Source organism: Eleginops maclovinus, chromosome 22 (genome assembly GCF_036324505.1).
Source record: "Eleginops maclovinus isolate JMC-PN-2008 ecotype Puerto Natales chromosome 22, JC_Emac_rtc_rv5, whole genome shotgun sequence".
Taxonomy (NCBI): Eukaryota; Metazoa; Chordata; class Actinopteri; order Perciformes; family Eleginopidae; genus Eleginops; species Eleginops maclovinus.
In genome coordinates, this window is record NC_086370.1 from 10,051,105 (window position 1) to 10,075,046 (window position 23,942).

The 23,942-nt window shown below is 39.5% G+C and overlaps 1 protein-coding gene across 1 annotated transcript; it reads right to left on the reverse strand.

Moving 5' to 3' along the window:
* Positions 1–1,046: 1,046 nt before the first annotated feature.
* tasp1 (taspase, threonine aspartase, 1) lies at positions 1,047–23,268 on the reverse strand. Its single transcript, XM_063875525.1, has 14 exons — positions 23,140–23,268; positions 22,205–22,409; positions 21,963–22,030; positions 20,491–20,559; positions 19,300–19,420; positions 18,564–18,648; positions 18,407–18,486; positions 18,153–18,259; positions 16,163–16,282; positions 14,760–14,835; positions 10,462–10,572; positions 8,749–8,856; positions 7,716–7,789; positions 1,047–2,309 (listed from the first exon to the last, which is right to left on the reverse strand). Exons 2-14 carry the CDS (start codon positions 22,365–22,367, stop codon positions 2,217–2,219), a joined length of 1,275 nt encoding a protein of 424 aa, XP_063731595.1. The 5' UTR covers positions 22,368–22,409; positions 23,140–23,268; the 3' UTR covers positions 1,047–2,216.
* Between the last annotated feature and the right edge of the window lie 674 nt (positions 23,269–23,942).

Genomic DNA, 23,942 nt, shown 5'->3' on the forward strand with positions numbered 1-23,942 from the left:
CGAGGCATTGGATACACCTTGAATGGCTCAGGACCCCGTCCCCTTTTCAAAGACCCAGGATCCTTTTTCAAAGCTGAGGGGATCGGGGACAGAGAGGGATGATGTTTGAAGGAGAAGGTTCTGCGCTGAATGGGGGGCAGAGGGTCTCCCGGCAACACAGATTAGACCTGATGAAAAGAGAGGGCTCTGTAATAACACATGATCAAGCTAATGGAGGATGGTGTGACTGTGGGTGAGGGGAAAGGTAACACTCATCTCTCTTTTTTGAAGCTCAGGATCAACCCACGGGTCAGGGGGCTGTGAAACAAAAACAAACATGTGCAGCAGCGACCCTACCAACCCTGTGCTGCTGCTCCTGACCTGTCAGATACATTTTGCAGGTCAGTGATGTCAACAGACTGTGACATCTTACACCTGAGAGGCAAAGCGGCATCAATACGTGGTCCTATCCCCAAACCAGGCATGGAGCACTGACAGGGAGGCATCTCTCGCTCTTCAAACGGTGCATATATTTATCTTCTTGAACATCTCTATTGCACATTCCTCACAGACACCACAGTGGCCATGATCCAGAGCTGGCAGCTGGACATACTCTTGCTCTAGAAAGACTGATACAATTGATATAAATAACACCCCTTTCCAATAAGAGGCTCTTTGAGGAGTCAATCAGTACAAATCAAAGAAAAAGGCATTTAGAGAGAAACAGTGGAGGGTGGAAATGTTTGTTATGTAATCCAGAAAGAAACTGTGGCTCAGAGACAGAACATCTACTTTGTTTGTGTGGGAGGGAATCACACACACTTTTTGTTATATAGTCATCCAGGATATTTAACAAATACAGACTCATGTTGAAATGTGAATGCATGCTCACACGTCCTTCTGCAGAATTCGACTCCAGTTATTGTCAAACATGTAATTTAATCCCAGACTATACATTTTTGGCAGTCCACAAATTTCTTCTCTCTGTTTACGCAGACTGCTTTCTTTTTCTGGAAAGTTGACAGACTCATAGTATGGATTTTCAAAGACAAAGATAGACGCAGAAATTGTAGCAACATAGATTTATTTACCTTTGAGCACTGTAGAGAGCTGTGCACATATTAGCATAGCTTAAACCATGTTATATTAGTTGCATTTTCAAGTAAAGAATAAACAAGCTCTATTATGTTTTTGTTGGGACTGGAAGTCAGCAGTGAAACAGCAAAACCAGAGGCACTGGTTCTCAGAAATGTAGACCCTTACTTCTGTCAAGTACAATTCTCAACAGCACCAATTCATGGGTTTTTAAACATAAATTACTTTTTAAGGATCTTTTTTTAGCAAGAAAATACGTCTCTGTCAATGCGACTATACAAGTATAAATTACAATTTAAATGATGACTAACAGTCATGTTTGGAGATGGGATCAAATGCTGCTACCTGAGCACTTTATATATGTTGATGTGTCAGCATAATTCTGGAAGTGCATAGCTTCCTCCTTTATAACTTTACACCTTTCAAGAGAGGTTTTCTGTACATTTTGCGACATGCATTAGTTATGTATTAACATTGTAAAACAATAAAAGCAAAGCATTCTATGGCTGAAATAATAATGTTATTCATCATTGACTAAGATGCACATTATGCTACATTATACAGTATGTTGATTAATAACGATACGTTTAGATGTGTATGTGTTAACATTGTAAATTGCTTTCATCATGACTGTTTAACTCTCACAGCTATAAATGCTTCACTTATAACAATAGCCTCGAGTAGCAGACATTCCACAAGGTGCAATCGAACAAAATAAAGTCACTTCTGTTCAGCGTTACAAAACAACTCAAACATCCACCCTGTTTTCTTAAATCATAACTTATGTACAAAAGGAAAAAAAGGGTAGGAGAGGGTAAGAGCAACAGTAAGAAAAAATGCATCAAGGCAATGGTGCATCAAGTCTAATCCAGGTGACACTGCAAAGCGTGTGGGTTGTATAGAGTACATGCTAGAGGCAGACAGTGGCGAAGGGAAGTCCTGTAAGTGCACTAAGTAGAAGCTAACACCCTCCCTGCTTCCTCCTTCCAGGGCACCTGTTAAAACACTAAAGCATATTACTTTTGGCACCACAAAGGTGGTGGGGAGGTGAGCGGGGCGTGTGTGCCTGTGTGTGTGTGGTTAGGTGGAAGGGTTTGTGTTGGAGTATTGCTCACGAAGCCCAGAAGGAGGGCAAATGTGGCTCACTCCGCTACGCTCATCAGCCGACACACACCGCCTTCGATGGCCAAGCACTGTCCAGGAACGGTCCCAGGTGGCAGTCTGGATATGTGTGTCTGCAGGCAACAAAAACAAACACGATGAGAAGATTAGCAAAGGAAATATATACATACAGAGAAGGGCTACATGGGGAAAGGACACGCTAACAGGCTGTTGATCTTTTGGATTCCAGTAAGTATAAAAATAATTTATACTGACAGATTTATTGTTTTGATAAGATTTTAAAGCAAAAGAATACCAGAAAATTCGATTTTTAGCCTACCAAGTGCTCATTCCTGGATTTAATATTGTAAAGACAACCCCTATAATTCATCAGTGACATCAATAATGGCATTACATCACAAGTGGATGAATGGAAGAGACTGCTAATGTTTTTTGTTTAAGCACAGAGGAGTAAGACGAGGACGAAAGGGGCAAACACAGCTTTGAAGACGGGAGTGATACTTCAACAGGGAGATCAAAGGTGACCGACTCTCCCTGTGCCAATAATGTACCTCATCCTCCTTCCTCCCTCCACAGAGGACAACCCTGGCTCCAGCTTTGGGAGAAGAAGAGTCCAGCCACTCATTTACCAGGCCTCTGAAATGGCCTGACATTACTCTTCCAGTGGCAGGAGCCTTCATCTCCACAGGGCTTCTTTCTGTGTAGGCTTGGACTATGGCCCCCTGGCACCCCGAGGGCAACTGTCACTACAATGGGACATCAGCCAGACAAGGCCAAGCACACATGGCAACACTCTCAGGGGCTATTACGCCTCCAGAACCCCTTTCTGGGTTCATCCTCTCCCCTTCATCTTCTAAAAATGAGGTTAATGGAGGCCTTGTTTAAAGTGTTTTGACTGAAGCTGAGACTTCATCAACTAATGGTGACATGTCAAATGTTTTCCTTTTGATGTTTGTATGTCAGAGGGAAGGAGCTTTGCAATGTTCTTTTAAATTCCAACCACATTGAATACACAGCTGAAAATACACTACTAGGCACAATTAGCGCCTAGCTGTATGACTTCATATATTTTGCAGGAAAACTTGACACCAAATGCGCCCTAACCCTCAGCCCTACACGCAACCCTGCTGCATACGTTCAGACCGTCATTTTTTATTTTCGTCTGAGCAAAATCGGTCAACTTCAGTGACTAAGCAGGAAGCGAAAGAGGGCTTACTAAACCAAACAAGCGAGTAATTACACCACCGCAGTGCTAAGAGCATCGCGTGCCTTTCACAAGCTGCCATGTTATTTCAGAAGTTTACAGGTTGGGGGGACACAGTGGGGAGGATTAGCTGGGCTCCGGGCTCAGAGGTCACACAACCGATGTCCCAACACTTCTGTGACATCAAGTGGGCCAACATCACCCAAATAACACATAGGAGTACTAATGTTGCACCTTTACTCTTTATACTTGTTCATCCATCTGCAGGGGACACACATGAAGAAAGAGTTTCATTATTTTCTTGGTGATTCTTCAGCCATTTGCAAAACAACACAGAAGACTACCAAAGTAATCATTTTTAATTTTGCGCTGACCGTTACTTGAAAGACATGTTTTTGCCAATTTCAATGAGTGCTGGTAGCCAAAGAGACATTGTTTACTCTTCAATCAGAAGTTAATCAACTTATGCAATTCAGATTTACACAGATTTTAAGATCGTCTGTTGGTGTGTATGATTAACAACTTAAATTGTCAGTTACAACTACCTGATCTGTTTCCAAATCTGAGACCAAGTACTCGACAGGTTCAACAGTTCTGTTCAAAGTACGCATTACTTTTGGGTTCAGAATTCAAAGGGTTTTCAAGATTCTCAAAACTGTGTTCAATTTGAGCTTTCGTCGCAGTATCCTGAGAAGATATCAAAGTTGCATCTTTAGCTTGATTCTGTACCTCCAGAACTACTTCATCCATGGATGATACAAAACACTGTAAAGTTCACTGGCTTTCACCAGAAACCTGAATAGCAGATGCACACATATGGTACACATCTCCTTTACAACGAACCAAATTTTAACTCCAATTTACTATTGAATGATTATTGCGACCAAAAAAGTCAGGTGGAAAGAGGAGAAAATAAATGTATAATACAGGGTAGATGGGCTGCATATGAAGACACGCAAACCTACAGTGAGTCAGATGTCAACTTGAAACTCATTGACTGATGTTACCACATGACAGGCCTACGACTGAGTCAAAATATACAGTGGAAAACACAGCTCCATTGTATTTGTCAGAGGAAAACAACATTCTTTGGTGATATGTGTTTAGGAGCTGGAGGAGCCACACATTAACACCACAGCAGAGGATAAATGTACCTCTTTGACTATGCCACTGTTCTAGTGTTGTGGTTTTCACATTCTTGTCTTTTGTAAGACTATTGCTATTTATTCTCAACGCAAATGAAAGAAAATGCACCATAATAAAAGACATTTGTCACGTAATACACAAAGCAGACAATAACCAGGAGGCTGCGTTGTATGCCCTTTGATTTTCTTTGGCCTTTCACAATTTCAGAGAGCTTTATAGTGGTAATGATGTCCTGGAGGAGGGAACTGAGCCATGGCGGCGGTACTGTGAATCCTACACTTCTCTTTCATCTGTCCAATCATGACAAACAATAAAACAAAAGTCGAACTGTTTCAGAAGCGCCGCCACTGGCCCGCTCGTGCAGCTTTGTGTAGTTTTTATAAAACGTGGCTCGGTGTTCTGATGTGCCGTCCAGTGCAAACACAGGTGAGCGTTTGAATAGAACCAGATGCTCGCTCTCTGCAGCACTAGTGCTTCATGGCGATTTTACAATGTAATGTCAAAAAGATTAGAATATATACTCAACTTTCCCCAGAACACTATCTGATTGAGAAGTAATAAAAAAAGCTCAGAAGAACTGCCAGCAAAGTGTCTGAAAGAACTGGTCTGACATCCAACACATTTTGGACTCAAGTTCACTGTTCTCCTGGGCTTATGAAACGGTTGTTTGTCAAAAAAAATTATACACGTACATCTGAGAATTAAAACGATGTGAAGGAAAGGTGACTTCTGTCCTAAATACTCCTGCTGCTGTGCATCAGCCCTTTAATGTTCTTATCACAGAAGCAGTGGAAGATGGACTCGGTTAGAAACGCACAGTGGGATGCTCACAGGAATGGGAGTAATGTCTGTAGAATAGCCAATAAAGCAGAGGATGGCTCCAGCTCTATATGCAATCTCTGCAACACTGAGCACAGAAAATGTCTATGTGTAGTACCAATAAGAACTTTAAGAGTTCAATGGGAACTGTAATCTTTAGAAAGTCAAGGAAGTCCTTATTCAAAGACCTTGTTTTGCACTGCCTGCCCTGCTGCTTGTTTGGCATCCAGCATCCATTACACACACTGAAGAAGACTGTCTATGAGTCCTTCGTCAATGCCATGGACATGCAGGTGCCACCTCCTGGGCCTCCATAGTATACAGATCAATTCCTAGACTGAGCTTACAGACAACAGACTTCATGACTGGAGCCTACTCGCATTAGGGGTTTCCATCTCTGGCTCACCAGATTGGAGAGAAAACAGATGCTCTCTTATTGAATCCCCTCAATGGATGATATTTTGGCAGCGAGCGGGGGCCAACTCTGGGCCCAACTGGGGGAGAAACGGGTAAAAGCTTGTTTTGCACCCAGTGTGGAGGCGTGAAGGACAGAACAGCCAGCTTCTCTGGTATGCTAACGATGAGAGCCACGGAGGCTCATGGGAGCTTGGTAGAGCAGTGTGAGGTTTGGTGGAGCAGCTGTGTATCTCGACTCTCCAATATCACCGTGTCACCAGTGCCCCGCTGAGAGGAAGTTGATACCATGTCCCAGGAGATCCAGAAACCACTGCTGACATATGATATTCCTGGATCTTCATCCACTGAACACAGTTTTTCCTGCTAACATTAATGCGTATGTGGTGGCCCAGACTGAGGATGTTTGAATTTAAAGGCATGCAAGTGCCTAAGTGTGCTGTTCTGCTCCTCTGTAGTTATTTGAACTGCTTTCTGATCTGTGGATAGGGCAGCTTGAACCACTGTGGCAAAAGGAAGGTTTCGTGGGAAATTGGAGGAATAAATCATTTGTTGATTATTTCAATTCCACAATCTCTATTCAGTATATTGGTGACTAACTTCTCCTCTATCATCTAGTTACTTTCACAACATCTTCTAAGTCCAAGGATAGTAAATGTAATCCCTTGCACCTTCAATTGCAATTTATTTTTATACACATCACATAGATACCACTGCACTACTGTAGTTGACACTGTCAATCACTGATGTGTTGCATGTCAACAGTGAAGCTCAAGACGGTAGTGCAATGTGGAGAAATGTGCCACCAGAAATACCACACCCCTGCTCATGCCTGCTTAGCCTCCAATTAAACAGACATTTTCCAATGACATAAATAAAAACGTAGTGTTTGGTGTTTGAGGCGCCCCTGCACAGTGCTCAGTTCACTGTGTTCTGCTGTTCCATTTACGTTGGCACAGGCGTGAAAGGGGAGCTTGCTCACATTCCACCTCGAATCCCAATACACCGAGCACATCTTACAAATATGCAGATTGATACTGATATCCCCAGTGGCGCATGACTTTCAGTACACTTTAAAGTACTTTAGGACCAGGTAGGGGCAGAGAGGGGGAGTGGCGAGAGAGATTGACCAAGGGACGGAGGAGAGGACGGGGGAGGCGGCACAGAGGGCAAACACTTTGAAATCTGAACCCGACTCCAACAACAGTGCCCTCTCTTTATGCAGAGTGACAGAGATACATTGCCAAACAAATCAGTCAGGGCTGAGACTCAATGTACAGCCAGAAGGCCAGAGCATCCAGCCATTTTGTTTAAGAAGCCACATTGACGGACTCAAATAACACTACTTAGTGGATCTGCAAATGATTTTTAGAAAGTAAGGGACCTGTGAGCCAACACACAGGTAGCCTACTATATTCTGGATGTATTTGTCTACAAAACTGTAAACGTTACATATACTTGAAAGAGTTCTGCAACTATTTTTAGTACCATAATCCAAAAGCCAAAACCACCAGCATACCAACATGACACCAGGCACAGGTGGAGCAGGGGCAACATTCCTACCCACGACCACAGTGACTTGGGGTGGCCTTGGCTTGGTTGTGCCATCCAGTGACTCCAAAACCTTCAGTGTATGAAGGGAAGGTGGTGAGGGAGTGCGTACCTGTTGCTACACTAGCTACTGCTTAGGAATGGGCAGTAGTGTCTGGTGAAGAAAGCATGGACCTGTATCTATTATGTGTACTGTAGAAAAATGGTTAGGAAAAACACACGATGACTGGCTCATGCAGGTGAATTGAAGGAACAGAGACAGCTTAGTTGTCAAAAGAGTACCAGGCCCATCATATAAGCAGCAACATCCTACTTTGTGTTAGGAACCAAGTGTATAACCTACTTAGCAATACATTTAGCTTGTCAAGCTGATCGTGAAGCTCACCTTCGCCTTGCTATCTTGGGCAGACATGTAACCAACACACATGCTCTCTGTGGTGTGACTCCATAGGAACTCCACTGTGAAAACACAAAGCAAAGGACGATTAAAGAGTGAACAGGAGAAAATGAATGAATGTAAACATATATATAAATAAGAAAATGAAGGCTTTGAGTGATGCTTGAGAAGGGAACACACTCTTACAAAACACAAGTTCAATTCAACAAAATAAACAAAAATCAAGAGTATTTTCTTCTGCCAGTAAAAACTTTGGCAAAAGAAACTGTAATAAAGTCTTGTCAGTTTTGACATAACTGCAGATGAAGGTAGAACTTCTGAGTTGTGAGAAGAAATTACAGCACCCAACGATGTGGTTGAAAATCGTGGTAGCCCTTCGCTGTCCTCAGTAATCTAAGGGTGTCCACACACAGAGTAAGTTGTACTTTGGAGCATTTTATTATTGTTGCGCTTCTGTAGTTATTCACCATCATGTTTGATTTGTCATTAAGATGTCCCTTTCTACATTGGAGAAACATCTGCTTTACTTTTGTCGGTGAACTTGAACTTATCCACTGGTTACTGGTTTCTTTAGAGCTGACGTTTTGCTGCACATCATGTTGAAATGACCACAAAAGGGCAACATGGCAACCCAGTAGTTAATGATGTGGCCTAAACTCTGGACGGACCTCTGATTAAGTCAAATTCAATGATTGTTGAAAGGTTCAGAAGCTCCAGGTAGAGAAATAAGATCCGCTAACACAATCAGCCAAACTGGGCAGCGATCAAAAGCCCTTCACTTGAAGAAGATTAGCTGTTGATTCCATAGTGGGAGGTCTGCTTGAATCTGAGATGAAGGGTGTGAAACTAGAGCCTGATTGTGCAAGCTAAAACACAGACCACCCGCCAGGAAAGCCTACTCCCCCTCCTCACGTCGAATCTGATGATGGATTTTTAAATATTAACAGCCAAATATCTGCATACCATAAGCTGCACTGTGGAGGTTTGAGCTTGATCGTTCTTGAAATGATTTATATCTCACCCAGTATACCCTGAATATTTGGAGATGGCGGGGCTTCCACACATCTGCAGCAGCGCAGGACAATTACTCCACCCAACACACGATCTTCACTGGCCAGAAAGGGTGAGCCTGGACACACAAAGAAAACACCACACATGAGACACATCAACATTAATATTAAAAATGACAACTTACTCCTCAATCAACGGTTTCTCTTGTATACTTTAGTTTCCCACCCCAACACATCGAAGCAAAGATAACAAGTGAAAAAAACTAGACAAAACACAGCCATTTTAATCGAATTAAGGTGATCTATGAGAACAAACTCCTTCCATTTAAGTTTTGTTTGTCTTTCTGGCGAAGTTAAACAACTGAAAGCAATTATTCGGCTGTGTTTATTTTATTTAACAATATAAAATATTGTTTATTTATGTGGGGTAACAGATAAGGAAAAGTAGTGTATGTTTTCCCACCGTGCATACACTGTACGCAGGGCAAATGTACAATCAGTACCTCTCTTGCTTCCCGATTAAAATTAAGAAGAGGAAAACTTGAATGAGGTGTTGTATATAAAAAAAAACTTGCATTGGCTGATAAGAGAGGGGTAACCAAAAACAAAAAGCTTAGTTTTTAAAAAGAACCAAGAGAAAACAGCTACAGCATCGTCTCCACACAGCAACAGGAACAATGTGTGCATTCGATGGAAAATGTTTGTGTCTGCCTGCTGTTGTTTCTTTTTCTGCATTTCACGCTGATTTTGGTTCCATGCCGTAATGTTTCTTTCACTCTATAAAACCTGAGTGTAGCTTGGACGACATTCACAAAAAGGCTCTTAAATTAATTGTGTTACACATTCCTTAATAACTCTGACATCTTTGCATGCTGTAAACATGAGCATTTTATTTATGTTAGAAAAATAAAATAAGAAAAGGAACCCGGCAAGATTTAGATATTCTTGAGTGTGGATATTTGTGAGCTTGTGTACGTACAGAATGAGAGGTACTGTAAATACAAAAAGAAATAAAAACCCTGACTGTGCTGCCGTCAAAGATATTCTATTTTGAAATGAAGACAAATATATCATGGAAGTTGAGTGAGAGGCCTCCACACCACAGACACTGCCATCAGTGCAGGCAGGATTTATGGAGCTTTGTTTGACTTAATGTGCATCTTGAAAGGAAACAGCCGGAGAATTAACTTAAATTGACTTCATCCAGCCCGTCCAAACGTCTGGGTGTTACAGATGTCCATGACAAAGCCAAACGGAGACGGACTTCTAAAGGGGGCCAAAACAAGGCACAAACCACCACATGTTTCCACAAGTCCTTTCTTCCTCTGCTCTGTTTGCTCTGAGCTCCAACAGTGGTCATTCACAGGCGAGGCTAACACAGTTAACAAGAATTTCTAAAAACTGACCACTTCTGAGAATATGAGGGCAAAAAATAAACAACTTCACATGAACTCTCAACAAAACAATAATGTTTTCCAACTATCTTTGCCTGTCATCTGTGCTTCATGAAAGGCCGTGTTTAGACAGTGTAAAATATCCATAAATCAAAAACCTTCTCTTCTGATTTCATTACTTCCAATGTTTCCAGTTTTCGTTCTTGATGTTATGAAACATCTGTTTGTTAGTTTATTTCCCTCTGTGCATAATTGTATGTTTTTACAAACACATTCTGAGCTTACAAATATGTGTGTATGGAAAGTAGTGTCTACATATGTGTGACTCACTGATGAACTTGTTTTGCATAGCCTCCAGCAGTGCTTTGTGGGCATCTTCAGACTGCATGGCAGCAGAGCATTCCCGTGCCAGCATGGTGCGAATCAGATGCTCTCCACAGCCTGGCAAAAGACACAGACACAGTAAATCCCTTGTCATTACCTTGCATTAACTCATTTCTTTGTTTCTACCATGCATGCCTTCAATAAGAAATGCACAAGGTGTCCAGAAGTCTACTTTCAGAGTTATGGCACATTTTCCAATATATAATGGCACATTTAAAAGATTCCCAAAAGATTTAGAACATAAGCAGTCCATTTATTATTTTCTTAGCGTGAATCATTTATTGGCTTTGATATTTCAGGTAAAGATGACAGCACATAGGGGCTGCCAAGACCAACTGCCTTGCTCAAGGGCAGACTGACAGTAATTGCTGAAGGGGAGGGTTTGTATTTCTCATCAAGTTTTCCCTTCCAGGATTCCCAGCTGGTGTGGGAATTTGAAACAGCAACCACCCAGTATTAATTCCACTTCTGTAAACTCCAGCTGGCTCTCTGCGTAACTGCAGTGCGTGCAGGCACACTTGAAACATGTATCACCTTTCCATATGTAATCATCGATGTTATATATATATTTTTTTTAAATGTACATTTCACCATTAAATGTCACTCTGTAAGATGATTACCAAGCCTTATATGGCCAACCTTGAATAATATTTTGTTTATGAATGTGGAGGGTAAACAAGACTTGTATTAAAGCCCAGAGAGCAAGACATTAAACATGTGCAGGTAGATTTAGACTGAATGCATGCAAAATAAAAAAGTAACAATTTGACCTCTGAAGGCTGTAACACCCTTTTTCTTACAGTCCAAACAGACAGAACTGCAGTATGCCAGGAGGATGTACTAGGACATTAATCTATATGCTCTATAGTTATGCTGCATGTGGTAAACAAAAAAAGTCCAGGGAAAGTATTAAAAAGTATTAAAGCAAACTAGGAAATATAAAAACATAGTCAGCCTGTCAAATGACTCACTTTTCTCACTTCCGCATTAAAAACATGGCAGGTGTCCTTTTTTCATTTGTTGGATATTTGCTACTTAATGTTTAAATAACTTACACTGAAACAACATCTTGTTGTTGCTGAGACAATACAATTCAATACAGTCTTTCTCAAATTTGAAGTCTGACCGCACTTCAGAAATCTAAAAGTGCAAACAAAACACATCTGGCAAAAGATCCCGCAAAACCCCATAAAGACGGAGGAATATAATCTTGTTGTTTCTGTAAACACAAATGAAGGCCTCATAAATATCAGGTAACTACAACAAAACTCTATGCAGGATGGTAGCTGTGGAGACCAGATGCCTGGAGCAATCTGAACTTCATTTTTTACGAGAGCAGACGTGGATTGGCCAGGTACTGGTTTTTTGTGCTGTGTTTACCATAAACTGCTCTGTCCCAGGAGAACAGGATATTATGGAAATGCAGCAAAATGCCAAGAGTGATGCAGCACCTCAACTGAATAGAAATGTCAATAGAAAAAGAGGCCAACACTCGGAGACACAGTGTGTGACAGCCAGCAGCAGCGAGAGTAAACAGTGAGGTGTGTGAGCTGTTCTCTCATGGGCCACAGCAAAGCTAATCCAGTCAACACATTTAAAACAATGACCCACATGAGCCGCATTTTACAAAACACACTAAAATGGAGGCGGTGGCAAGGCAAAGTGGTGTTGAGGTGAAGGAGAGAAAGACTGACATACAGGGTGAGGGCCGTGCTCCTCCAGTCAGAATGAAACAGGATTGTTTTTCTGTTTCTTTTGATGGGAATGCCTTTCATGTTAGGAAATTAAAAACAGGTGTTGTACTGGAACACACATTATGTTCTCCATACCCATAAGGAAAGCTTTTTTTAAGTAACATCAAAGGAAAGCCACAATATAGGAGGACAGGATGGAGGTAGAAATACACACGGAGCGCAAACCTCTACACTTCATCTACTGGGATAAATGATGTACAGTAGACTATCAGTGGCCGGCTTTAACTGCTTGTTCAATGTAATTACACAGGATTACCGGGTTTATCTTATTTAAGCGAGAGACCTTTAGTGCAACTGTCATCTTGTTTGATCATATAGAAATGTACAGAAAATAGTTGAAATCACTATTATATACAATTTTCAGTTTCAGTTAAAGAGGCCCTATTGTGCTTTATAGGGTTATCTCTTTCCTGTAGTGTGCTATATACGTTTCTGTGCATGTAAATGGTCTGTAAAGGCTAGTGTCTCTCCCACACTCCCCCCCTGCCTAAAACACCACGATTGTATTCCTATGTTCTCTTGTGACATCACTACATAACACATGCGCTTCTATTTTCTAGTGCTCATTGTATGTGATCGGCTAAGGGGGCGTGATATTGGACCAATCACAACAAAGCAGGCCAGCTAACCAATCAGAGCAAACTGGACTCTGGTTTCAGACAGAGGGTGAAAAGAGGTGCTGCAGCACAGGCAGTGTGAGGGAAATAAAGCACCTTTTGAACGTTAAATCATGTAAACATGTTGCAGTAGAGGCACAAAGTACAGCATGAAACCTGAAAACGAGCATAATATGGCCCTTTTAAATGTGCCAGACATTTTCAGAACGAACAGAGAGAGAATGTTTTCTGGGCCCAGATATCAGTTCATGTTTTGGGTCTTTCAGGACTGTAGCTATGATTACAGAATAGAGTCCAAAGATTTGTTTTTCTGGCTCAGTATTACTGTTTTTGTTGTGACTATCCCAAATTTCTCGCTGATTGCTGGTTATAATATATTCAGACAAGCTTCAGCGGTGCAAAACGCTGGCTATCTCAGCGCTCCAAGTACATATGACTCAAGCTTCAGCCTGTCTGATCAAATCAGCTCGTAAGCACTGAAATGCATTAGGCTAGGTATCCACATCAAAAGCTCTAAATGTTCCCCAGAAGCTATGTCACAGACGTCTACACGTCTTCAGGAAGCGGGCTGTGACGGCTTCTATACCTCATATTCAAAACCATAGAGCTCACACCCAGAAATGGTGCTTTTTAGCTAATGTTTGGCCTGACACAGTTGTAAATATGTTTTTTTTTTTTATTAAAAAGTGTTTTGAAACGGAACTTTGGTCCAGAAATGTCTGGTTTTTTCTTTATCATTTTAGAGCCTAAAGAGCAAAGATCACTCCCTAATACTGGGTGTGCTGTTAGCAGAAGTTGGGCAGAAGAAGGAAGGTGGTTACTTTTATTTCTCTACAAGCTCACTTGTAGAGAAAAATTAAATCCCAAAATTCACAAGGCCCTTGCTGCCAACAGTAGCAGGAAAAGTTCATTTTCACTAGACAGGTTGTCAAGTCAAATCCCACAGTCACATTTTCTCACTCAGTCCCGAGTGCCACCTAGTCACAGTTTGCTTTACAGATAGTTATTTTGAAACGTTAACATAACTCTTCTTACATCATTTTTCTCAGGTACACTTGGGTTACTGCTTTCAGATCCATCTTCATTTTTCTCCTCTACAGGAGTTTTAAAAATTGTGTTTTTAGTTGGAATTAGATTTAGATCTACCATAGATAGGTAGAATTAATGATGAACCCCTTTTGCAAGTGATGTTATCAAGATACCCTAAAACAAATAGATCTTATATATAAAGTTATTTTAGCCATAAATATTAAATACATAAAAAGATTTACTTTTTTTTTTTTGCACAGGTGAGGTACAAACACATTAAAATCTTGACTTGAAAGACAGCACATACGGCATATGCTTCTTATAAGCAAGTTGTAAATGATTTAATTTCCAAGGATGATACCACTCATTTAGACCAGCCAAGGTATGATCCACGGCTGGATAATTGCTCTCGAAGTTTGCAAACACATCGTCTTTCTGCTGCACTCCCAGAGGTTCTCCCTATCATAGCTACAGCAGGTGTCCCATGTCAAATGTCATTGCAAATCCCAAAAGCTGTGCAATGCACCTGGCACGCAGCTGACTGAGAGGAGACTGAGACTGAGAGCTGACTGACGGAGAGTGGAGAATGATGACTCAATCAGCCGAGGAAGTGACTGATGAGAGTCACTCAGCAGGAATGGCTGGAGGTCATCGGAAAGTATTATAAAGCTTTTTGAAGTTTGACTCACCGAGGCTAAATACGGGGCTCACGTCGAATAAATATGTGTTTCTAATTCATATTATCTCCAAAACAAAAGGCAGGCCTGTGGTAAACAATAACGGTGAGAGGAGAAGTTAAACACACACGACTGCAAAGTAGGTTGTAGAGTGTGCTGTGGTATACCTGAGGTACTCACTGCTGTAGAGTAAGGGTTATTAAAGGCATTTTCAGCCCAGCAGCCACATCCGTAATGAGCAGCCTGAGAGAAAAGAGAGGAAAAGAGGACCTTTTAGATGAAAAGGAGTTGTCAAAGTCATAACATTTTTCTCTCTCTTTGAAGTGCTGGAAACATCATTTATTCTCAAATTAGAACTATGAGTAAGGCATGCTCATGGCCGAATATAGAAATGTAAAACGTACAAAATACATGCTGGGGAGGTCATTTTAGCCTTATTTACAACACTACAACAACATGCCATACTCATGACTATTGCTCTGAGCTGCAGGTTTTTTCAACAGTAGTAATGTCAATAAGGTCAAGGCAGTAAATCCTACTGATTCATTCACACTTTTGTCTCCATTGTTAGGTTGTTGTTCATGCAGACTCAAATCTTCCTGTAGCTGCCTCAATGTAAATGAGTCGCAACACAGAAATATATCTACTGGAATTTGTTGAGTTTGAATGAAGACATGGACAAAAAGGACAATCTGAGTGAATTCTTCTGTCGTAGGTCACCTCATTCTATTTATACTATTTGTATTCAAAAGCAGAAAACACACAGTCCTTGCTCCTTGTGGTTTAATGGAGTTGTTATTCCCTGTTTACACATCTGGCAGGAACCATCCTTTCATTGGCATGTGCTTTGGAACACTTGAAAGCATTCTTGACTTTTGTCACAGGAACAGATTGATGCATTAGATTAAATGGTGTAGTAGATTTTAAAAAGAAGGCTGGTTCCTTCATTCTGAATAAGTCAAAACCTATTTTTGTCCAATAAATATCGGCCTTCTATCAGCATGTTGCAGGCAGTTTGTCCGCCTGCTGCCCTCTCAAGAGCTGCAGACTGACAGACGGACGGACGGACAGACAGATGCTTCTCGTATCATGGTGGCTGTTTGTGTAAAAAGGACTGCATGCAGAATACAGGTTATAAGAAAAGTAAAACCGCATCTTAAATAAAACGTGTGGGCAGTTAATAAGCTAAAGAGGTTAAAATAGAATACAATAGAAAAGTGAGTTTGTTCTTACCTTCTCATATCACACAATATCCCTTAAGAGTGCAAATATATATAATAAAAACTATTCATAAATGAAGATGCTGCAGTACTATGTCACTTTGGAAAGATTGGCCAAGATTTTTACCTAGATTGGTTTAAGTTTAATAAATAATACAGGCAGGGAAAGATCTGTTATTCCATGCAGTATATCATTGTAATTTGCCACAATCTACATAAAAGTGTACACTTTCCTTTAAATAGGATGCGTTACAATAATGATATTCCTCTCAAATAAAGGCATAATTAAAGCCCTGTAAATGATATTATATTACTGGTTTTGTGTAAAAAAAGAGAAGATGGAATCGTACCTGGCCAACCCTGCCAGGATGTTTCATTGCAAGACCTCCACTGGACACCGCTGCGGCTACATTCCCCTCCAGGTCTACCACAACGGCTCCCACCGTGTCGAGGCACCCGGAACCATTTTCCTACATCACAGTACAGAGAGGAGTCACATCACAGTGAAAAAGGTCCTTTTCAAATGACAGTTGTTTTCATTTCAGGCAAATTAAAGGAGATCAAATCAAAAGTGTTCACATTCTAAAGCAGAGGCTTCATCTTTGAACAATGCTATGCATGCATTTTGCACCCCTTCTTCCTTGCCCTTCACTTTTCATCAAACATGTGCTGTTGTGATTTCAATCAGCTGTTTTCCTTCCCTGATTGCAGTTTGCTTTGGAAGGAACTTGTTTGTGAACTATCACGACTCAGACTGCGTGATAAATAGAGTCCTACAGTGTAGAAAGCAGGATACATGATCAGAGCTCCACTCCTACTAGAAACTGAACATCTCTATTGAACCTTGGACTAAAAGGCTACAGCGGTTCCCATCTGTCTTATGCTCTCCTAAATCAACTCTGTCTCTAGGTTTTTGAGGCCAAAAAGAAGCAGAGCCAACTATTTCGAAATGCTACAAAGACCATCCTGTCATTCCTTGTCAGTGTCCTTTAATGGAAAACAAAAATCCACAGTACATTAAATAATGGCTGCAAAACTTAACGGCATCGTCAGAATGATTTTGATGATTTTATTTAACAACACTTCAGCTATACACCATCATGAGACAGGTGCCTATATTCCAGAGGAAAAAAAAAAGAATGGAAACATTTTATTGCTTGGCAAAACGACAAAGGCATAAAAAGAACAATGTGTATGGAAATTAAAACCAGACTTGCTACGATAATGTTTTGAGTTGAACCATAAGCATTATTAGAACCAAAAAGTGAGGAGATTTCCTGTTAATGTCAATTAATGTAAAGAATTAATGACACGCAGTTTTGTGTAAACATGTATGAGACGGATGAGAGCAGAGAGCAACTTATCAGACTAATAAGTCATTTGACACTCAAATCTTTCATTTAAAATCCCTTGCCTAAGTAAACATGTAATCTTAGCTGTTTAGTTGACCTAAATAAACAATAACACTGTTCAAAATGAGTTACAATGAAGCATATCAGGCTGTGGCCATTAACACATTTTATCACAACTCAGGTCCGACCCAAGATAAACTGTCCCGCTCTGTTCTGTGCTGCTGTTACTACCAGGGACTTTAAGCAGAATGAGTCTTCTTTAGATTCATTTCTACTCAATTCATCGTCAACTCCTGCTGTGCTGCTCAGAGTACTGCAACTTTGCACTAACTCTTGTCAACACTTTAATCTTTTCTTGGAAGCCTCTTGGCACCCTTGTGAGGCCATTTCCTTTAATGACCCTTTGTGAATGTGAGATCATAACGGGCAGAATATATCTTGACGTCTGAGTTGTGGAGAGTCATTAAATTCCTTTCTTGTATAAAATCACATATTCTACTTGATGTTTCCTGCCTTTTTTTAAATGCAGTTTGATGCAATATCTCCCCATGCTTAAGTACTGGTCCGGGATCCTGGGTCTGATGCTGATGGCTTTTATTAGATTTATTTATAAGCAACTTTTTACTGCATTCTGTAACTTTCGTTCTACACACAGTGTTAAGTGTAAGCAGTGGTTGGATACTGTCTCTACTAGCTTAACTGACAACACCTAATGCAGTGAGCGGGTTTAAAAAAAAAGATTTTTGTGTAATTCTTCTAGCAAATAAAATGTGTGATTTCAGTTTCGCACACTGGCATAATATCACTTCAATCCCCACAAGGAGGTATTGATTATTAGATGGTACAGTCATGCTATTTGATGTAAACTTGTACAAAATACTTTGAAAGGGGTTGGTCCTTTCTCACTCAAGAAATGCAGTTGAGATAGAATACAATTGATTAGTTATGATAACATAAATTGTATCTTAACTGATAACATGGTACTCACAGTTTCACTTGATTGTCGTCTTTTCTTTGCATGATTATGACCCATGTCCATTTTTTCCGCCAGTTCCATCTTTCGCTTGTTCCTCTTATACGCAGATAAACTGAACTCTGAGTGAAAATAAAATGACATCATTTATTAAATACATCAACATCAATAAAAGGTTCAGATAGAGCACTGTGTTCTGTTTCATTTTTGCAGCTAAAGAAAATACAAAGAAATTGAGCATATTTCTGAATCAATGCAACCAAACTCACTGGTGGCCATTTTCTCTGAAGGGCACGGTGGTATTCCATGACTGACGGCCCATTCGTGTGCTCCACGCCCCACTAAGAAGCTGACATAGGGAAATAAATTAACAAATGGATATATTCACATAAAAAAAAAAAATTCATTAGAAGCCATTATAATCACCAGGGTGGTATTCTGCCAGCTGACAGTTTCCCTTTCTGTGCTTCACTCAGAAGACGGTTTGCAACTAAGACTGGGTTCTTAATACCTGAAGGGAAAGTCAGAGTCATCACAGGGCTAACAGTTTATTCTATCGAGATACTTGGCAAAAACACACACAGTTATCCTTTAATCAGATCATTCAGTCTGGTAGTATAGGTGAACTGAATTTGATTTAAATATATTTGTTAAGTTTAGTAGTTGCACATTTTCCTTATGTTCTCAGTAACACAAGCACACCTATGAATGCTGGGTTGCTTTTAATCTATTTCAATCTTATGAAAAACACTGGTTGGCAGATATTTTTATATCTAAGCTAACAGTTTCATTCATTATGCCCAAACAAAATGTTAAATGTTACTAGATGCAGACGTGGAAAATAAAAACAATCTGCTACCTTTAGGACAACACGAAGTGCAGATGTCACCCCTGGGCTGTTGTTGTGTAGTGGAAAATGCTTTTATTGAACACTTTCTTTATTAAAAACGTTCTAGGTATGTGGATGTGTACATATTAACAGCATTTCTGGTTGTTCCCCAAGTAAAAGTGGGTGGTCCCAAGATTGTTTATGAACCTCTACAAAAACTCTGACATGCAAGAAATTAAATGAGTTAACATATGCCATTACTTCCAGCTGACTGAACTTGCCACAGCAACACAGCAATATTACACAAAGATCAGTACATGTGTAATAACTCACCACTAATAGCTCCAACCGCACCGTAATGCAGCGACTTCCCATCCATGATACTTGCATCACATTCAATTTCCCCTGACAAATTAAGGTTGGAACCCATGCCGGCGTTTGTAAAAGGAGAGTCCTGAGAACAATTAAGAACATGGAGAGCCAAGAATAAAACCAAATCTGCAATAAACCATATTGTCAATGTTAATATGTTGAAGTAAAGTCATTTTTTCCCATAGTTTGTTGGCCAAATTTATAGTGTAATGGAAATATTTGACCTTTTAAAATCAGCAGCTTATATAATAGCTCGACTGAATGTGCTAAATTTGTCAAATTATTTTGAAAACAATACTTGGAAAAAGCTTATCACCAATCGAAAATAAAATACTGGAAGAGATTTAAATCAAGACAATTTAAAAAATACCACAAAATTGTCACATATATCTTCTGTGACACGTGCCAAACTTTGATACCATTTACAACAAAGCTTCATTTCCTCATATTGAATCACCTTAGAACTTCGGCTGATATGGTTTTGGGCTTGAGGCAGTTAATATTAACTATTAAAAATAGCTTTGCTTGTATAACAATGATGAAATTATGTGTGAAACTTTCTGTGACGTGTGTATATTATGTTTTTAATACATGGGTATAGTAGTGCTTGCTGCACTGCATTTGTCTGTACAGCTTTGCAGCTGCAGAGAGTTCATTGAGGTCATTGTTCTTTATTCAGCCTGCCTTGAGTAAAATCATCTCTTACATCATCCAACAGATTATGCGTACATGCATCGAAGGCTGGAGCTGAATAAAGCTGTTTTGGATAAACACATACACATGTCAAATGAAGTTTCTTACTTTCACTGAAAAGTTGGTCGATTGTTGTGTCCAATTTAGGCCCAAAATGAAATGTTATGTTATCTATACAAATCCTGTTGTTACCAAATACTGAGTTCACAGCAGTTCACTTTTTATAGTCAAACCTGAAACATTAATCTAACATATGTATATATTACTTAGTTTTTGTTTTGTATACCTCTTTTTACCCAACTTTTTTTTCCTACGCTCTTATCTTTTTATGTTATATGTTCTTTTATATTTGCACTGTGGGACTGCCAGAAACGGTATTTCAATTTTCTGTATGTATAACACATGTGGAGACTTTGACAATAAAGTGGACTTTGACTTTGACTTGACTTAATAACCAACCTCAAGTTCAACCAGAGCTGCGGCCACTGCTTCCACTGCGAGTGCCCCCGCTTTGAGTCTGTCCACAGCCTGGAAAAGAAAGACAGAGATGCCTTGTTGTTGAACGTGCCACCATTTTCAGTTAAAAAACAAAAACGCACCCATTGCTGATTTCAGCCTGTTGTACTTCCATTACCTAATTTCATCTGTGACATAATATATAAAAAAATGTGTATGTTCAAATAAATAATTTTGACTTTAATTTCTAAATGCATGATTTATTTTCTAGCCCGTACATAATCATACTGCAGTGCATTTACTGGAAATACTTATATATTCTGCAAACTAACAAAAAAAAAACTGACTACATAAACTCCTTGGCAGAGGAAACTGGGATTTTAAGCCTCATTAAAAACTCCAACTTGGAGATAAAACTAAGGTAAAGACAAGCATAAAACCTGCTATAAGGATCCTGGATTTAATTAGGTTTACCTTGTATGTGTATATGTAAGGGACAGGGGAGGCATGAAAGGATAAGACCCCTTCTAAAATGTAACTATCTGGCCCTAATACAAAGCACTTCATCCGGCCGAAACTAGGCACAGCTCATCACTGATCAAGAACATTCCTATTGTACATATAGGGGGATTGAAGGTCCATAAGGTTGTTTAATAACCATAAGGAAGAACCTGGTTCGGAGTGCCAAAGAACAAAGACTTTGATTCCAACAGAAAAATTATGTTAATACAGCCAAATGAAAACTGGAATGACTTCAAAACAAGATCAGGAAAGTTCGAGTTCTACTGCCAAAACACAGATTGGAATCCCACTGAAAATATATGCAATGACAGTCGTTCACAGATGCCAATATTTTGCTGATTGAACTGATAAAACAAGGTTACTTATATATTTACTGAAAACATTAGATCAATTGATAGAAAATAAAACAAAAAAATGGTGTGCCAAACTGAAGTAGAGCACATTTACACGTACCTTAGTATTTTTAAACTTTTAGTTGACTAATGTGCTGTGACAACCAGAAGAATTGCTCATCAGAGCAATTGTTGACAATTAGATTAAAAAGTTGGCCTCATGAAAACATGAACAAATATTTTTGTTTATATTTATATATCACATCAAGAAGTGTGGTAGATTTGTAAATGCAAACCTGGAAGATACCTGAGTGACAGAGGAATCATTTTGTACTAAGATGTTATCAACACCAACATATTTGGCATAGTTTAGGCTAAATTAAATTAAATATAATAGTGTAGCAGCAGCATTCTTTCATTTAAAAAAAAAGAAAGCCATGCAATGTTTGATATGTACTGCTGCTGCTTTGCACATAGTAGGTATTTAACCTTGATTGAAGTAATACATATAGTTGCTTTTTTTCATCAAGAATAATGCAGATTATGTGTAAAACTGTACAATGTTATGGTGTTAGCACACACACACAGTTTAATATCGTGATATCAATAAAATAAACATACCCGCTGGCAGGCTCTTTTGCACACATGCTTGTACTCTTTGGCCTTAGATTCAGAATGGTATCCTGCACCTAAAATTAAACATGGGAAAAAGCATCACATCATTGAAAAAAATGATTATATTGACCTCCGAACAGCAGGAAACTATATTTGGAGACTCAATGCTCAATTCAGTGCTGATTTCTATTTATTTCTAAAAGGCTTTTAGCCTAATTATTCTTGTTAATTATGGGGTGCACACTTACCTGCGTGCACTAGAACAAATCCACCAACACATTTTGGCGTTTCATTCTTGTTTATTTCCTCCTGGTTAGACCATGAGTTGGCCGGTGGAGAGGAAGGCTGCTGCTCTTCAGCAGAATTCATTAGACTTTCCATAACCCCTGCATTACTTGACAAGCCTATCATGGCCTATCAGATAGTGGTAAGAAATCCATTCCCATTGCACACCTGTGAAAAAGGAACAACAATTAAAAAATGAAACATTGAGGAGTAATACAGGATAAGAGGATGTTGACGTATACTACAAATATTAAGACAATCTTGCTAAGCAGTATGGTTTGTTCCTAGCTCTGTACCACAAAAACATTGACACATAGGGGGAGGGGGGGGGGGGGGTGAGACAGGTTTTAACTTGGACCAACACTAGAGCAGAATCTGATTACACCGAGAGTGAATGGATTGTGTAGTTAAAGTATTGAATAAGGACATATTTAGTCTTTGTAGCACATACTGACAATCGCATTTTATCTCATCAATGCTCAGTTAATCTTCACCCCTGAAGAAATAACATTACCCCATGTACTAAATTGACTACACATAGTATATACATACATTTAACTTAAAGCTAGCGTCTAAACAGATGTTATTCATATTACAGATCGACAAGGCTACAAATTAAACTTTTGCATACTATTAGATGCTGTCACCTCATCTCTTTTCACTAAATTGACGCTATCAACTTTCCAAACAGTTGCTGTTAATGTTTCGGTACGCATATCAGCTTAAAGTTTGCGTATTCAAACACACCTTATTTAGTTTGTGCTACGTGTATTTGAGTGACTAAACATGACATTACATTAAAAGATAAGTTATCTCAAGTCAGGCTAATTGTCCTGTGTTTTCGTTAGCTTGTTAGCTAACAGTTCGCTAATACATCAACAAAACAAGTTTAACTTACAGTTTTCACTTCTTTCCTACCAGGGACAGACCTGCATGCTAATCACGATGGTACCAGACATGTGTTTGGACTCGTAAATCTAAGTAAAACAAACTTTAACTCCTCTGTGCTGGTGCTAACCGCAGCTAGTTAGCGAGAGCGTTAGAAAGTACTTCCTGGTTCAGATATGCGTTGCTAAGGAAGTGCGTTCAGTGCAAACGACTAATACACGTGGATAAAGGGGCACAAAAACATCTCTCTCTCTCTCTCTCTCTCTCTCTCTCTCTCGGATAAAAAATAAGCTGCACAGAATAATACCTTTGTTAGAGAAAAATAAACTAAATGCTTTTGAATGCATGCAAAAACATGACAAAATTGTATTGCAAACGCAAAAAAATAGGAATATAAAACGAGACAAAAATCTAAATCTGAAATAAAACAATTTTTTAAATTCAGAAAAGTATTTGTTATTCTTAAGTAAATCAAATAATGGGACATTTATTTTAAAGCAGTTTATACTCTGGTTGTCCGCCAAATAACATTAACCTGTCAGCCTCTTGTGAAATCATGATGCCTAGATTTAACTGTGAAAAAATAACTGCACCCTTGTGAGTCATGCAAACTCCCCAAATAATTTCTAGTGGTGACTGTTAAGGCAGTTGCAAAACTAAACCAACACCTAGCACCGCACGCAGATATTTTATTTAGCATGAAACACGCTTTTTTGCGAGAGATAAACTCAATTCAGTGTCCCAGGAACCATTTCGGTAAACCAGCATAGTATCAAGACTCTGAGACTATATATATAATGCAAGTATCATTAA

Coding starts and splice junctions, on each gene's coding strand:
- tasp1 (XM_063875525.1), bottom strand. CDS start 22,367: ATGATAGGCTTGTCAAGTAATGCAGGGGTTATGGAAAGTCTAATGAAT. Junction 10,573..14,759: donor TACAGCAGTGAGTACCTCAG/GTATACCACAGC, acceptor GTCTTTTGCCAG/GCTGTGGAGAGCATCTGATT. Junction 7,790..8,748: donor AAATATTCAGGGTATACTGG/GTGAGATATAAA, acceptor GTGTTTTCACAG/TGGAGTTCCTATGGAGTCAC.